The sequence below is a fragment of the Antennarius striatus genome, chromosome 7 (assembly GCF_040054535.1).
Source record: "Antennarius striatus isolate MH-2024 chromosome 7, ASM4005453v1, whole genome shotgun sequence".
NCBI classification, from domain to species: Eukaryota; Metazoa; Chordata; class Actinopteri; order Lophiiformes; family Antennariidae; genus Antennarius; species Antennarius striatus.
In genome coordinates, this window is record NC_090782.1 from 11,180,090 (window position 1) to 11,197,492 (window position 17,403).

The 17,403-nt window shown below is 43.4% G+C and overlaps 1 protein-coding gene across 3 annotated transcripts; it reads left to right on the forward strand.

Moving 5' to 3' along the window:
• The first annotated feature begins 4,546 nt into the window (after nucleotides 1–4,546).
• On the forward strand, nucleotides 4,547–16,747 carry rai2 (retinoic acid induced 2). 3 transcript variants are annotated; one of them, XR_011036710.1, is made up of 3 exons: nucleotides 4,547–4,676; nucleotides 10,715–13,560; nucleotides 16,680–16,747. XR_011036710.1 is itself a non-coding variant. In XM_068319033.1 (2 exons), the coding sequence occupies exon 2, from the start codon at nucleotides 10,792–10,794 to the stop codon at nucleotides 12,376–12,378; it is 1,587 nt and encodes a 528-aa protein (XP_068175134.1). In that variant the 5' UTR covers nucleotides 4,547–4,676; nucleotides 10,715–10,791; the 3' UTR covers nucleotides 12,379–14,570. The 3 variants fall into 3 exon arrangements, 1 of the variants encoding a protein (XP_068175134.1); XR_011036711.1 differs by lacking the exon at nucleotides 16,680–16,747 and having other exon boundaries at nucleotides 10,715–12,954; nucleotides 13,087–14,570; XM_068319033.1 differs by lacking the exon at nucleotides 16,680–16,747 and having other exon boundaries at nucleotides 10,715–14,570.
• Nucleotides 16,748–17,403: the final 656 nt, after the last annotated feature.

Sequence of the window (17,403 nt, forward strand, 5' to 3'; positions counted from 1 at the left end):
GATCTGATTGGCCATCACATCTGTCTATTAACTATACATGCCTTTTTTTCTCACAGTGCAGGGAGACCTGCATTCTAGATTTTTGAAGGTCCTGGGCAGATTTCATTCAACCTGGCAACACAAGCTGGCTGAATTTTGATTGGATGAAACCTCTCTAACCTAAAAATAGAACACTGACCCAGTGTTGGCCAATGTTATATTATATCTCAGCTACAAATACCTTGGAAACCCACAGGCTAATGGCAATCATGAGGAGGCCGCAAGGAAGTCATCCACAGCCAAATACCTCCAGTGAGTAAGGCAAGTCCTGAGAAATCAGCTGAATGGTAAGAACAAGGTCCGAGCCATCAACATGTATGCACTGCCGGTCATCAGATACCCCGCTGGGATCATAAGCTGGCCAAAGGAGGAGATAGAAGCCACTGACATCAAGACGAGAAAGCTCCTCACCGTTCATGGAGGGTTTCACCCCAAGTCCAGCATCCTGAGGCTGTACACTAAGCGGAAAGAGGGAGGCCGAGGACTAGTGAGCATCAGGGCCACTGTCCAGGATGAGACATCAAAAATCCAAGAGTACATCAGGAAGATGGCCCCAACAGATGAACTGCTCATTGAATGTCTTGGACAGCAGAAACCTGAGGAGGAAGAGGAGGAGGAGGAGGAGACAACATGGAGGGAAAAGCCCCTACACGGCATGTACCACCGCCAGATAGAGGAAGTGGCTGATATCAAGAAGACCATCAATGGCTGAATAAAGCTGGACTGACAGACAGCACAGAGGCACTGACCATGGCAGCACAAGAACAGGCCCTAAGTACAAGAGCAATAGAGGCCAATATCTACCACAGTAGATCTGACCCAAGGTGCAGGCTATGTAAAGAAGCCCCAGAGTCAGTCCAGCATGTGGTAGCAGGGTGTAAGATGCTCGCCAGCTCAGCATACATGGAAAGGCACAACCAAGTAGCTGTGATAGTGTACAGGAACATCTGTACCCGGTATGGACTAGAAGTACCCAAATCCCAATGGGACATACCACCGAAGATGGTTGAGAGCGACAAGGCTAAGATCCTGTGGGACTTCAGCTTCCAGACCGACAAACAGCTGCTGGCTAACAAACCGGACATAGTGGTGACAAAGAGCAGAAGAGAGCAGTGGTGATAGATGTGGCAATTCCAGCTGATGCCAACATCAGGAAGAAGGAACACGAAAAGATTGAGAAGTATCAAGGGTTGAAAGAACAGCTGGAACAGATGTGGAAGGTCAAGGTTAATGTGGTCCCCGTGGTAGTAGGAGCACTTAGGGCAGTGACCCCCAAACTGGAAGAGTGGCTCCAGCAGATTCCTGGAACAACATCTGAAGCCTCAGTCCAGAAGAGCGCAGTCCTAGGAACAGCTAAGATACTGCACAGAACCCTCAGACTCCCAGGCCTCTGGTAGAGGACCTGAGCTTGAGGATGACACACAGATACCACCCGACAAGGGTGAGAGGGACATATATATATGTGTGTGTGTGTGTGTGTGTGTGTGTGTGTGTGTGTGTGTGTGTGTGTGTGTCTATATATATACAGTATATATATACAGTATATATATACAGTATATATATACAGTATATATACACAGTATATATACAGTGTGTGTATATATATATATATATATATATATATATATATATATATATATATATATATATATATATATATATATATATATATATATATATACACGATATGACCACTAGAAGGCGCCCGTTCAGCTCACTCCACTTGATAATCCACTGGGGAATATCGATGAAGCCTCTGTGTCACAGAGAAAAAACACAGATGAGGCTTTTTTTTTTTTTAGAATTTTATCTAAACCAGTTTCCATCTACAAAACTGTGTCAGGGCTTAGCTGCAGTTATTAATACGTCATAAGTGCATGTCTTATGTCACTTTCACATTCAGCCTCCAGGTCCAAAGTCAGTGTGAATTCTCTTTGTTGCTCTGGCTAATGTCAGACAGGCCAGTAATGGACAAAAACTCCTTGTTCTCGGTGGGTTTATATCAAGAGAGCTGAGATTGTAAGTGAAAGGGAAAAAAAGGTAAACAAAGCGTGGGTCTGTTTGGGAGCCCAAGTGGGTACCCATCAAAGAGCACACTGACCGTGACCCGGATCTCCATTACCAAAAGGGCTTGGCATAAGTGCTAGATGGCTTACAAATCAAGTGGTTTCGTTCTCAATAGAAATATACGGGATGCATCACAACATATGTAATGTGCCATTGGGAGAACAAATGTTAAAAAGGCTGATTTGAGGTCAGTTGTGAAGCACCTCAGCACAGAACAGCTGGATGACAATAGAGATGTCTTTCTGTCATCATTGTTCTTTGTGTTGTAGGAAGGCTTTGTGCCCCCCAGCTGTCAAGAAAGCCCAGCAGATACTGTACAGTCCTTGCAAGCAACTGTCAGCCCAACATCATTTTATCATTGTTTGAGTATGAAGACCAGAGGAGAGACAAAAATGAAACCACAAAACTAGAAAATAAAACAACCCAGCTGCTCAGTGCTTGTTGCATGCATGAGACGTTAGGGATGTTATCCAGTAGATAATTAAAGTTAGATTCATTTTGCTGCAAAAGAAAAGTCTATAAATATAAGGAGGATGCTTTCAAGTAAGTAAATAAGGTGGTTGTGCGATGTTTTAATTGTGGATTAATTTTATTGAGATCAATTATACATGTTCCCTATCATTATTAAAGTATTCTTTGAAATGAAGCTCACAGCATGACTAAATATTTTTGCTTGTAACTAAACATAATGTTATGAAACCTGTTGACAAAATTAATTTAATTGAAGTAAACATTTGCAGATGACTGCTCACCTGTCTGTCAGCCTGTTTGTCTGTCTGTCTGTCTGTCTGTCTGTCTGTCTGTCTGTCTGAGGTGTGTTCATGGAGAAAACAAAGGCGTTATGGTGATATTTATTCTAGCCAGTCCAGAGGACGAACAGTTCATCACCTCAGTTCATCATCATCGCTCTAATTGAGCCCTTCAGCACTTCAGCACTGACGCCTCGGACTGGTTTCACATTGTGTGCAATGGAGACCAGTTTATTTTACTGCTCTTCATTCAGTGTGGCTGCTTTCCCGACAATTAGTTAGTCATGCATATATTTGCAGTCATCTGGGGGAGGGGGGGTGGTATATGAAGATTTTTTTCTGAGTCAGAAGGGTCTGGAATTATTGATAACCCCAGGGAGGGTCTCTCTTAGTTCTAATATGATATCTGCCCAATCCCAACACAGTAGTTTCGTGACTGTCCCCAATTGCAATAAGCAAACAATCAAATGGGCTTCAGATTACTCAAGTAAATATATTTGAAAGTCAAATCCATGTTAGCAGACTTTTGGATCCGTAGTATCACATTTTTCAATCATGTGTAGTATGAAAATTTTCGTTTAATTTGTTTGCATGAAAATTCCATACAATAGTTAATCCAATATAAATTTTTAAGATGTTTTTATTACATTTTCTACCATCACAACAACACAGTCAGTTCAAATTTGAGCTGTGCTCCGTTTCATGTGAGCAGTACTGACAGGGTGGGGGTAGAAGCACTGAGGAGGAAACCACACTAAAGTCCCCACCAGGCCACCAGGGTGTATTGTGAGGCTCATTAGTGCATTAAACAGACTCCCTGCGGAACAATGAGGGACCCTGGGGCCCAAGGCACACCCCCAGGCTGGCTAGGACTGATATGGACACCCAGGGGGATCCGGCTCAGCCGGGCCTGTCACTACCAGACTCCCACCCACAGCTGCCAAACTCCATTCTCTTCTGCCTCCATCATACGTCACCTACCAGGCTGATGCCGTCCAGAGTGCTATTAAAAATAAAAGGATGAATGGTGTGTAAAACCCTTTCCAACACTCATCTATCATTTATTATCTAGTCCTACACTCCTTCCATAGAAACCAACAGAATGTAGGATTTTCACATCTTCATTTATGCCAAATTACTGTATATACTGACAAGGTCAACATGGTTCACATTTGTTGTATATGTCTGTAATTTGGTGCTTATTTTATGGTCCACAAGGACTGTCATGGGAAACATATATCCACCCAAACCCAAACAAAAAATAATCAATGATTCAATTAACAATTAAAACATTATTTTCTCTATTTTATAAACTGATTGCTCGTCTATGGACGAATTGTACTGTTTGATTGCTCACAATTACATTGGCATTTCAACGAAAAAGTACATGGAGAAGGAAAGCTTGACAGATGAACACAGTCTGCGGCCGTGACGTGGAACCCTTTGAACTACCGAGCTCTGGTGAGGGTCCCGACCAAAACATCATCAACAGAGACCAGAGTAAACACATACATAGATTATTTCTATGCGATGATTTTACCGTGTTATCTGTCCTCTAATGGATGTTTTCCTACATCTTGTCGTGGGTTTTTTCTCGTCGGTATTTCTTCTTCTGTTCTCTGCGCGCACGCGGGAGGAGGACCCTGCCGCGGACGCGGCTGCGCGCGCAGCTCCAGTCTGGAGTCGCTACGACGGCACCGCGTTAAAGAGATAAATAGGAGCCGTTTCTATTTATTGTCACGTATTACGAGCCTCGTTTATTGATAAGGCGGGAGGCCAGCGGGTCCGGGCAGCTGCTAAACGCGCTCGTCTGCCTGATAGGTGAGTAAATTTCGCAGTTTATAGCATAACTGACATTTTATAGAAGAATGACGCTGAAGGCTGGAGATGAAACGGGCTGAGCGAGAGCCCCTCTACCGTCTGCGCCGCTCTCACCGAATATTAACCCGCTGGACCGCCAATTAACGCGGAATGCTTCCGCTACCGGGGTGCATTTTAATCAAATGTGAGCCTTTCCCCCCCCCCTTTCAGAGCCCACGCAGCTAGCTTGTGTCGTCCGTCCGCGTGAGCCCTTTTTATTTTAAATAGACGCCAGTTCCGAGTAGCGCGAGCCCGTCTCTGCCGTGTGTGACGTGTGGAAGGCGGCGGCGCGTCACGCGCCCGCAGCCCCTCCGTGGAACGCTGTGAGGTGGAGGAGACGCTCATCCTCCCCGATCCTACCGCGAGCCGCTGGCCCGGCGACCGTAACGACTCACCGGTGAGCTGGACGCATTTAAATCAGCACTCTGGTTATCATCGGTTTAATAACGTGGTTATTAGCGCGCATAACGGTCCTGTGACATGTGCTATGACATAACCGTTGTAAGACAATATCCCAAGTTTATCATATGCGTGGATAAATACTGCGTGGACACGAGAGTGTCTAATGAGGAAACTTCAAGCTGTTGTTTTTTAATTTTTTTATTCAGATTTCTGATTTTTAATTAGGGTAATTATTGATTTATTCCAACAATTTTCCTATGTTTTAATTTTTCCTTGATCAACAATCTACGTGCTAAAACACACACACACACACACATATACTGTGTATATATATATATATATATATATATATATATATATATATATATATATATATATATATATATATATATATATATATACTGTATATATAACAATACATGATTCATTATTTTAATCCTTAGCGTAAATACATGTTAATATGATAAAATTATTAATTTCAATCATGCTCTATACCAAAAGTCAACTCTTTATCATGTAACCACGATTTTAGGTGAATGAATTTTTAATACAGTATTTTCCGCACTATAAGGCGTACCTATAACCCTTTAATTTTCTCAAAAACTGACAGTGCGCCGTATAATCCAGTGCACCTTATTTATGAAAAACATTTATAATAGGCCATTCATTGAAGGTGCGCCATATAGTCCACTGCGCCTATAGTGCGGAAAATAGTGTAACCATCAATGTAAAAATTGTAGCGCCAGATTTGTGTCTGGGCCCACATCAAATTGCCAACACTCATGGATCCCTCCCAAAATATGCCAGATGTTTTTCCCCTGAAGATCCTTGCATGATTCGATGATAAATCATTCCCGTATCTCATTGTGTTAAAGAATGTAAAAAAAAAAGATCCTTTATCCTCCCTTTTATCCAGATCAATGGTCAAATCTATTGGAGTCTACTCTGGTCCAGATCCTGTCATCGGTATTCATGGAAATCAATTCAGTAGTTTTATTTCATCCTTCTGACAAATCAACAAACCTCCTTTGTTGAAGTAAATAATCGTATTATTATTTTGCTATCTGAACAGGATAAGGTGATGTATTTGTAATGCAGTCCTCATAATAATAGCTAAACAAATTACAAGTGTTAAATTATTCATTATATTTGACTAAGACTGCTGAGATCAGCTGGACCATCAGAATTAAAGCGATTCTGCAGTGATGTGGGAGCAGCCAGCATCTGTGTGAGGATGTGAGGCTCATGCATGCGGCTGCATGTGTCTTGCTAATGAGATGTAATTGGCTGCTGGAGCGTAGGGGTGTTGAGGGTGATGACCTCTAGATCATCAGCCGGGCTCCATCCATCCTCTGTCCCTGCTGCTTTGTTCTCTCTGAGCTCTAAATAAAACCTAGAACCAGAGAATCCTCTCTGAGTTTTACTGATGCGTTTACGCTTCAGTACAGTTAAACTCAGCTGAAGTGAAGGCGTTGTTGTTTTCTCTCTGCTATTGACTCAGTAAAGCATACATTCCATCAATGAGGCACGGAGGAAAAAAGGAAATGTGGAAATCATTACAGTAACGGGGACAGGGGAGGGATTTCATTTGGCTGTGTGTCAGGTCTCTTCTTGCCTATTTAGCCAATTAGATGTTACTGGCTAGTGAACACAAACCTCTTACAGATGATGTGGAAGTTGTGACCAGCGCTTGATGTGTTGCTGATCTTATCAGACTAAAGAAAAAAAATCTGCACTCATTCAGCAACAAGATTGCTGGCCTCTTTATGTGGCATGTTTCCAACGTTAGCTCACGTTAAACAAAAACTGCTTCATGCTGGAGTATTTATAACCAAATAATCTATCAACGTATCATGATTCGAAAATTGGAAAGTCTAAATCTGTTTGGATTTAAGAAGATTAACAACTTTAACCTACAGATATTTATGGAACAGCAGTGGGTTTCGCTTTGTTGACTCTTAAAAGGCGTCAGATTTAACCAGAGGACTTCATCTCTGAACGCGTCGAAGAAAAACAGCCAAAGATAGATTCAACAGACTTTTGGCACATCAGCAGGAATAAGACGTGTTTGTTGATGCTGGTGTGACCTCTGTCGGTGGCCTTCCCTCTCTGTGATAACACAGAGACAAAGCTAGCGTACGCAGTCACATCACTGAACAGGAACAACACACACACAAATGCTGCCTGTGGACGTTGGCTCACTTTTGTGGATGAACTTCCTACTTCTGCTGCTTGTCTGGTCGATGCTGTTTTCATGTGACTGAAATGGAGAGAGGCTGGAGCAGACCAGAGTAATGCGTGTGTTATTTCTTCTCATAAAACCTAAAGCGGAAGCATACAGAAGTTATTTCATCCTGACAGCTCAACTAAGAGGGGCCATTAAATTGAGTTTATCATTTTTAATTTAATGGCCCCTCTTATTTATTTTCGTTGTGCCTGATGGGGTCAAACTATTAAGAGTCTGTGACAGAAGAGGATTAGAGGATCATCCAAGAAAGACTTCTTTCATATTGGTCAGTGAGGCTTTATCGTGTCACAGACCTCATGACCGCCTTATCAAACAGGAAGTGGCTTTCCACAAATTTCCCGCTATGCAACTACTCGCACCAAAGTGGAGTGAAGAAAGATTATCAGCTTCCATTCAGGCTTAATTTAGGACAGTGGAACTCATTTGTTGTGTTTTTTGTTGGACAAATCCGACTCATCTGAAATAATATAAATAATTGTGCGGCCTTGAAAGTCTGTTTGTGGATGTTTTTGATCACATCATATTCTGATGTTATACATACCTGTCCCAAAAACATTGATACTTGTGACATCCTTGACATTGGTGATCTGAAGAGAAACTCTTGAGAAGGAGATTTCTTCATGAACTTGTGTGTAACATGTCCACCCATGTCTTTGCTGGGATTTCTGTGTCAACAGCTTGTCGTGTGTGTCTGGCCTGCGATCCCACGCTGTACTGGATGAGTACAGACTGTGTGTTGTGCATAAATCTACCATGTTCATATAGACAACCGTGACCTGCCGGCCCGCTGCTCCGAGAACTGTCTGCACTGAGTTGGGAAAAGACAACTGAACAGAAGCCTGAAGCCAAAACAGCACAAAAAGCTTTTATTAGGCTCTTATAAGCTATGGTTAAGCATGTTTTTGTTTTGTTTTCCCGAGGTGCACACACACTTCGCAGACTTTTCCCATGTGTAAAATAACAACAAGGTTATCAGCCATCCATCTGGCTGCAGAATCCCCTGTGTGATCCATCACAGCCGGGTTACAGAGTCTCATCTACGCTGTAGAACAATATAAAACTAGCCTGGGGTGACAGCGAGCTCCTCCTCGCTGCTCAATGAGGCAACCCAACACCACATGAAGGCCGTGCAGAAAGAGAAGCGTCTTGCTTTGGAAACTACATGTGTGTTTTTAATTTAATTGACTTTGTTGGTGTTTTTATTGGAGGGTGTTTTGAGGTGTTTTGGAGAAGTGACGATAAAATCCTTGCTGCTTTCATGAGTATGAATTATTGACTGACATTGGAAACATTTGCATCTCTACTCACACAGAAGACGTTCCATCCCTACAGATGGATGACAGTTGACAGCCGGTGGAGGCAGGACATGTGTTGTGTGGAACAGTCATGCAGTGAAGAGGAGAGCAACACACGACTACAGCGATAGCTGCATCAATGGATAGATGATCGATCATAAACTGATATTGTAGCCGTAGGGGTTGTGGATTACCTTCAGCTGGGGTTGCTGTGTTACCCCTGGATGAACCCCTTCAAGTAGAGAGCTGAATCAACAGAGCGGAGGAGGGGAGGAACGGAAAGCAAATGCACCAATGGAAAGCCTTTACAGTATAGAGTATTTCTACTGTGTAAAACTTACGGATTTTGTTAAAACCTATTTGAAGGGGTTGGACATGAGCTGAGAAGAAACTGGTTAAATCCTGGAGGTTCCATCCATGTTTGTTTGATTGTGAGCACAGCAGACACGTCCTGATGGTTGGGTCTCGACTCAACTGAGTTTCTATTAGTGTCTCTTGTTTTTCTTTGCAGCTGCAGCTGCAGCTACAAACTTCCATTATCAACTTATCTGTCAGAAAAATGTTAACAAATCCATCCTTAGTTTTATCCCCGTAATCTGAAGATATTTAGGTTGACAAAGAAAAATAACAAGCTAGAAAAAGTTGTTTGTTTTGTTGTGTTTTTATTTAAACAAAGTGTACTTAATAATTGATTAAATATGAAAATAGTTCATTTGGTGTCCGTGGATAAATGAACAGAGTTCAGTCCTGGTGTGACTCCACTCAGGTCTGTGTACTGATACCTGCCCTGGAGAGTGATTCAACTCAGACCACGGCGAGTCCGTCTGTGTTTACCTTCTGATTTTCTCTGGGACAAACAACAGACAGTCAGTTGTGTTCCCCGTCTTCATTTCCTGTGTTATATTATGGTGGCTCTGCTCTAACGTGATTACTCATGATGATGCACTATGAACTGCAGATCCCTGCTCAGTTTACTATAATTATTTGTTTAGGGTGACTTCTAATTCCCATTAATGCATTTCAATCCTGTATTTGGATTTTCCCACAGTGGGAATTATTTTCCGAAAATGGAAAGCTCAATGATAAACCTGAAAGGACCACTGTTAGACGTCAGTAAAGGCCCATGCCACTAGTTTTATACATAGAGTTTACAGGAGAGCTTGCCTTTTCCTTGCTTGTGGTGACCTGACTTGATGATGTCATCACAGTTATCGCAAACTGGTCGTAGATGTTAATTTCTTTCAGCTCGTGTCACAAACTCAAACGTGTGTGTGTATAGCAGCAGGGAGTGTTTCATTCCCACAGACAGAGAGGACAACAAACAAGTCATTCAGACACACAGGGAGCCTTCTGATTGGACGGCTGTGCTGGTTTTCCTTCTGCACCATCAGGAAAATAGAACTCCCGTGACTGACAGAACTTGAATGCACCACAATAAATCCGCAGACGTGTAATTATATCTCTATGTCCCAGTGATGTCATGAAGAAATAACTGATTGTCAGGTTATTAATAGGTGATTACTCACTTTTTAATGGCTGGGCTGACATGTACACGTATTACTATGGTTACCTCCGAATTGTACAGATCAATTAAACCACTTCCAGAATATATTTTACGGTCAGCATATGATTTATTGCTAGCGTAAAATTAAAATTGTCCTGAAGTCACTTCTTTTATTATAGAATCCTGTTGGGTTGTTGGTTTCACAACAGACATGTTACCAAGTATGAATATGCCATAACATTAAAAATTCCGCTAAAAAAATCAGTGAAACTGTGAGGCTGAGAAAGGCGAACTGGGTTATAGCGAGGTACCACTTTCCAACACTAAATGACGAGATTGATTTATTTAAACGCTTCATATCAAGGCCACCCACATTTATCTGAGCTGGATCAGACAGCATGCAGCAAAGCGTCCTTTAAATGGTGTGAAGGACAGATTCCACTGAAGCCATCAAACTGTGTGAACCGTTTCGGGTGCATATGCAGGATTTTTCAGATTTATAGTCCGTCTAGTAAAACAATTGGTTAACATTTTTTTTCATGTGTTTTAGGGTTGCTTAAAGGAATAATGGATGAGACCTCTCACTAGTACTGGATGAAGATTTGGATTGAATTTTCAAACTGAACCATGGAGGGCAGCAATGACGTGTACAGCGCTGAGGTCGGAGGAGAAATACCCAGTAAGGTGGAGGATGGAGTAAATCCATCCACTCCTGCTGATTCCTGCAGCAACAGCACAACTGGACTGAGCAAAGGGGGGCTGTCTACCCTGGTGGAACCTCCCGTCCCCCCAGTGGTGAGTCCCACTGCTGAACCAACAGGAGGCGTGGCGCTTAAAGTTGCCACAACAGTATTACACCCTGTGTGCCTGGGGGAGAGCCCACTGGTGCTGCCCATCCACCTCCAGATGGCCGGAGCAGCCGGCCCCCAGCTCGGTCAAATGGGAGCAGCACCATACTTACTAACAGGCCAGAGCCCGGTGTCACTTCCCCTGGTGTTGGACCAGCAGCTCCTCCAGCACATTAATCCTTCTGTCATTGCTCAGACCACTAACTGTCCTCAGCTGCCGCTCCAGAACAATGTCCTGTGTCAGAACCCACTGACGCTCAGTTTACCTCCAGCGGGCGACCAGAAGTCAGTCGGACAAACACAGGATGCTAACCTCCTCTCTGTGCTGCAGAATCCGGCGTTCGCCGCCATCATTCAGGATCTCTTTCCTTCTCAGGCAGGTTCATCAACATGTCAGTCCCCAGGCTCCACCTTCTTCCCTCTACCTCCCCTCACACCTTCCTACACCTCCCCTCTGGCCCCGTTAGTCCCCCCTGCCACCCTGCTGGTTCCCTATCCCGTCATCATCCCCCTGCCAGTGCCTCTGCCTGTCCCGCTTCCCATCCCTATTCCAGTCCGTCAGACGGAGGACTCAAAGGGGAACGTGCCAAAACCAGTTAGCACTGTGAGTAAAAGTACTCAGACTTCTCCAAAAGATACTACCTCTTTTTTGTCTTCAGGCAGATGTTTGCCGTTGTTCCAGTTACAAAACAGCTCCCCGTCCTCACTGCCTCTGGATGAAGGACAGGCCCTGGACCTCTCTGTCAGAGCCTGTCCCCTCCACCTGAAACAGGAGTACCTCAGTCCACAGCAAGACGGGGTTCTTGACTTGTCTGTTCCTGGTGTGAGGAAAAAGTGTGTTCAGTCAGACAGAGACACGGTTTTCCATTCTGGTCAAGAATCTAGTGGAACGTCTTTGTCTCTGGGTGTTGAATGCACTCAGAGTCTAGATTCAAAACTCCTGGGAAGTTTGGCATCACTGGAGTTCAGCAGGCAGCATAAATGGGTGGTTGACAGCAGCGCCGGCGGGTCGAGTTCTCGGGGTCCTGAAGCGTCCCTCAGCAGAGCTGGAAACCTTGAGATAGTCAGTACGTCACAGACGGCCAAGGTTATCGTCTCGGTGAAGGACGCCATCCCTGCCATCCTGTGTGGAAAAATTAAAGGACTCTCAGGAGTTTCCACCAAGAACTTTTCTATCAAACGAGATGGTAGCCAGAAACTCTACGGAGTGCCATTGTCGTCCCAGGGGGAGCAGAACAACTCCAACACAACGCTAAAAAAGGTTTCTAAGAACAGAGCCATCAAGCTGAAGAAGGTCAGCTCACAAGAGATTCACTTCCTGCCCATGAAGAAGCAGAAACTTGCAACGCTGCTACCAAGGAAGTGAGAGTTCTCGACGGAGTGCGGGGGGTGTAGTAGCTGGACGGCTCTCTGGTAATCCCTCCAGATGGTGTAACATAAAACACATGTGGGGACATTCAGTAATCAAACTTATTCACTTCAACGTCCAATCAGAACTCAGACTGTGGATCCAGACGTTGCTTGTAAATGTGGTCCAGTAGTTTCCAGTGGTTTTCCAATGGGCTTATCTGAATTGCTGTGATTTTTTTGTAATGCACTACTCTGCAGTGTTACGCTGAAGCAGAACTCTTTGTATGTATGGCAGCTTAGTGGACCCTCCATGTGACTTTGGACATTGTCTATGACTTTGAGATGACCGTTTCACAACAGAGACATGGTTCCATTCTCCTCCTGTAGATCTTTGTGCCCTATGTTGTTTTTTTACTGAAGTGCACTGAAGGCTTTTTGTGACTGATTGAGGTTCCTCCTCGAGGCAGAGCATTATGTACTAACAGGAAGTGACCGAAACTGTTGAAGTCGTCCCTGTGTAAGAAGTTCCCATTGCCATCCATAGCTCACAGCAGCGATTCACGTACTTCTGGTTCTACATAACTTGACAAAGGTTGTTTGTCGTGACAACGTGTATTTTTATTTTGCAGGGGAGTAAAAAAGGGATGTTGGTATTGTTATTGCAACTAAATTTCACTGGCCTGTCTAAATATTAAAACAAAAATTCTCTTGTTGACTGCATTAGCAATGCTTCAAAATGCGAGCAAAGCTGAGGAAACACTTTGAGAAGTGTCTAAAACACCCGACCCGCTGCTGCGTCCAGGGTGACGTTTCAAACTCACCTCACCTGTTAGAATGGCTGAAAATGTGAAGGCAGGTGAGAGTCGAGATTAAGCAATGAACGTTTCTATGGTGTGAGAGAGAATATTGTGTGTGTGTGTGTTCAGTGTGTCGTTGGTCTGTTGTTTAAGGTTAGTATCAGTGAGATTATTTATCAGACTCGTCTGTGTAAAACAAGTGATTTGGTATCGTTAGCAGTCCAGACAGCAAAGCCTCGCTGTCAGAGCTGTGCTGTTTGTTCTCATTATTAGAGGCCCAACCAGGAAGCTGCAGGAGACCACTGTGTTTGTTTGGGCTCTTCCTTCTTCTCCTCCTCCTCCTCTTCCTCACTCCTCATCTCCCGCCTGAGAGGTACCAGGTTGCCAGACAGTTTAACCGGGTCAGTTCACTGCACGCAAACATTTTTCCCTGTTACTGTTGAAGCGTGTGTGTGTGTGTGTATGTGTGTGTGTGTGTGTGTGTGTGTGTGTGTGTGTGTGTGTGTCCTTTGTGCGACAGGTTTTGCGTGATCCTGAGATTCTTCTACTAGAGTTTGTATTTTAAATCACGTTTCCTGACATTACTGATGAACTGAATAAGTAGGTCAGCACTGACTCATGGTCACAGACTAACACACGTCTCCTGGGTGAAAGTTGTGTGTGTCTTTACCCCACCCCCACCCCCACCCCCCCAACTCTCCATGTGCAGACTTCCTCCTTTACGTTCCACCACATGACAATCTTTGTCTTTATGCCTAAAACACTCGAAACCGCCAAAGCTCATCGGTGACAGACGTTTTGTTCCCTGACAAACACGATCAGTCCAGAACTGCGTCACTGTTTATTTTTTAAATACTGTATGAAAAATCAATTGTCTGCTAATCTACAGAAATTTGTTGTAAAATTCTACCAAACTCGATCAGTGTCTGAGGAATATTTTTTTCCACTAATACTCCATCCCCGAGTCACACAAAGATAGAATATGTGAATATTTTGGTCATGGGTTTGATTTGGATCTTGCTGTATAAATTAACAGGTAATAAAACATCTAAAAACACAATCCTATCAGATGGTGGAACCCGAGTCTGATCAGATGTGGGCTGTGGTCTGGATTGTGTTGGTTTGGGGTCTTTATCATGACCGTTCCTGCACGCGCTGCTCCAATGGTGACTTAAGGGGTCTGAAAGGTGTTTGGCCAAACGTTGAGTCGGCTTGATCTCTATTGTCTTGCTGTAATTTGTCCGATATGCAGATTTTTATTCCCTCAGTTTTTGGATCAACTTTTACCAAATATTTGACAATACATGTGAATCTAGCAGCATGTTGTGATTTTTTTTTTTCTATTTTAACTGGTGTTTTTTATTTAAAACACTGATATGCTGTCTCATTTCAACAACAACACAAACAACTAATAAATATAAAAGCTGTTCTATCACACAGTTGTCACTACAGTTTGTGTACATGTGGGTGTGCTGTCTCGTCACATCTTTGGTGCTCTACGGCCAGAAGGTGGCGCTGTGGAGTTCAAACGGCTCTGATTGCTTCCATCTGGTCGTTGACATTTACTTCTGTTTACATAAAAGGATGCTCATGAAGTGTCGCCTGATGTGATGTCATGGGTTCAAGTCCATTCATGGGTGAATTACACAATGATGCAATAAAATGACACAATGATGTTGTGTCATTTTAGTCTCTGATCCATTTTGTTTTTAAAACTAGTATTATTTTTCATGGAACAATCAAACAAGTCAACATGGGGACTTCTTCATGTGATCGTCTGGACTGGTGTCCTTTCAGATATGTTTTTTACATGAAGAAGGAGATCATATTTTCATTCTGCTTGATGTTTGTCTGTTTGCAGGATTCCATAGCACCAGACTTACGGAACATTTGGTAGGAAGGTTCAGCAATGTGGGGGGTGGGATCAGCCCTCACGTCGTTGCATCTTGCCCACACAATCAAAAGTGAAGAAACAATTATTTTATTTAGCCAATAAAAATAAGAAGAAAAAAGAAAAATAGTATTGACAATACCAGCACCACTCTGTGTTCAGGTAGCAAAACCAATTCTCTCCTCCACTAACAATATCTCAGTTGTCTGGTGGAACCATGCTGCTGAAGCGATGAGAAAATGTGCCGGAAACAATAATTAATTTTATTCTCCTGAAATGCATGACTGACGTTTATTACATCCCGCTTCAAAGCGGTGATGTATTGTAATTGTCAGCATTTGTGTGTTCGTCCGTTCTTCTGTCCGTCCGTCCGTCCATTAGTCCACCAATTATCTTCGCAACCATTGCAGACAGAAAGATGAAACACAATGGGGATGTAAATGAGATGATGACCTTGAGAAAACTAGGTCAAGGTCAAATTTCAACTTTAGCACACTCAGGGACCGGATAAGATAGAAAGACAAAGGAGAAGACCAGTGTGAGTAAGCCCATACATCAAAGCTAGTGCTTTGATCAACAACAGTAGGTCAGGGCACTAGCTTTGATCTTTGACCTATGCAAGTAGGTCAGGGTAAAATTTTCAATTCAGGGGTGTCGCGGGATGTATTGGTTCAAGTTGGACATATTATTGTTGTTACATAACAGATGCTCATAGGTTTGAATGCCCTGAAGAGCATCCACCTCATAGATTCAAGGGAGACAGCATAACGCTGGTTAATCATGAGGAGCAACCCTTCAAGGAGAAATTGATTGATTTTGATTGCTCACATCTAATTTCCTCCATGAAACATGGAGAAAATGCTCATTTCTCACTTGCAGTGTCCCAGATGACATTTTGGGGGTCCCTTTGGAGGAGGCCATCCATACCATCTCTTGCTTGTTTTAATGTACTGGGGCACACATCAGTATCCCGGAAAGTCATCACACAGATGCTGAGTCAGCCTGACGATCACATGTTGGATTGTGGAATTCATACCAGAAAAAGATTCACCAAAAAAACAAGAATCAGTTCCACGGAGGCTTTATTTGGTGAAACAGGATTGCACGCCGTGTCAATAATTAGTGACACGTTAACCGGTCGGAGTTAAAAGTACACGCTGGTCTTTCAGACCTCCTCAAATGTAGTGGATTCTAAAAATAGAATCACACCCACTGAAGCCTTGGGATGCAGTTATACTACAATAAATCACTATGAGTGAAATCAGCAGAGACGACAGTTTCAGATCTCCAGCTGGAGCAGCCATCCGTTGTTGAAACACTTTCTGGTGTCCAATGAAGTGAGAACAAAAAAACCCCCCAGAGCACAGGAACAAACCAGGAACAGTGGACGGCCTGGATGTAACAAACACAGATTCATCCGCCTCTGTCCCTCTTAACTCAAATGGGATCAACATTGATGATGGAGCAGAAGTCCAGGGAGGGAGGAGGTGGTTCTCTGATAGACTGTGTGGATGTCACCAGGTGGCGGCGTTTTCCCTGGTTTGCTGATTTGCCACAAAAAAAAAACCACACTTCCTAAAAGATGCTGTAAAATGATTTCCCAAAAGATGTTTTTGTTTGGTTCTTCAGGACTGGATCCAAGTGAAGCCATTTGCTGCCTACTTCCAAAGCGGCTGGAAGAGTCATCTTTACTGTCTGTGTGGAGCTCAGGTTTGTTTGAAAAGCAGTTTTGATAACCTGACCAAACTTCTCTACCAGAGGTAGCTCTCCATGTTCCTTCCTTTATGCTTTATATCCCATAAGTTGTCAGTATCTCTTCTGTGTTATTTCTTGGATAAAGTTGGGTTCTTGGGTGTCCCCGAGTCGACAGGAGATTGAATACAGGAGCTGGATGGATGGCATCACAATGTCCAGAAGCAAAGAGATGGTTGTGCACATCCAAAGAACCAGGCAACACCTATAAGCAGTCTCTGATGGGTTGGTCGCTGTGGAAACGTCTGAGCTGCAGCTGGATGACAAACTGGACTAGACAGCCAACAAACAGACTGTTCTGGTAGACACCAGCTCCATGTCCTGAGGGTCTGGGGTCTGTTAGCATTCTGGTGAGAAGATGCTGTGATGATGAGCAGCAAGTCATCCTCAGGATGAAAAGGAGGAGAATTCGGCAGGGACCAGCTGGACAACTGGCTGTGTAGACGGACCCCTTCTGTTTGAATCTCCAAGCGCTGCATAATTACATTCTGCAAAGAGGTAATCTATTGTAATTGTCAGTGTTTGCGTGTTTGTCCATCCGTCCACCAAAGATCTTCACAACCGTTGTAGATAGAAAGATGAAACAAAAAGCACGTTACTC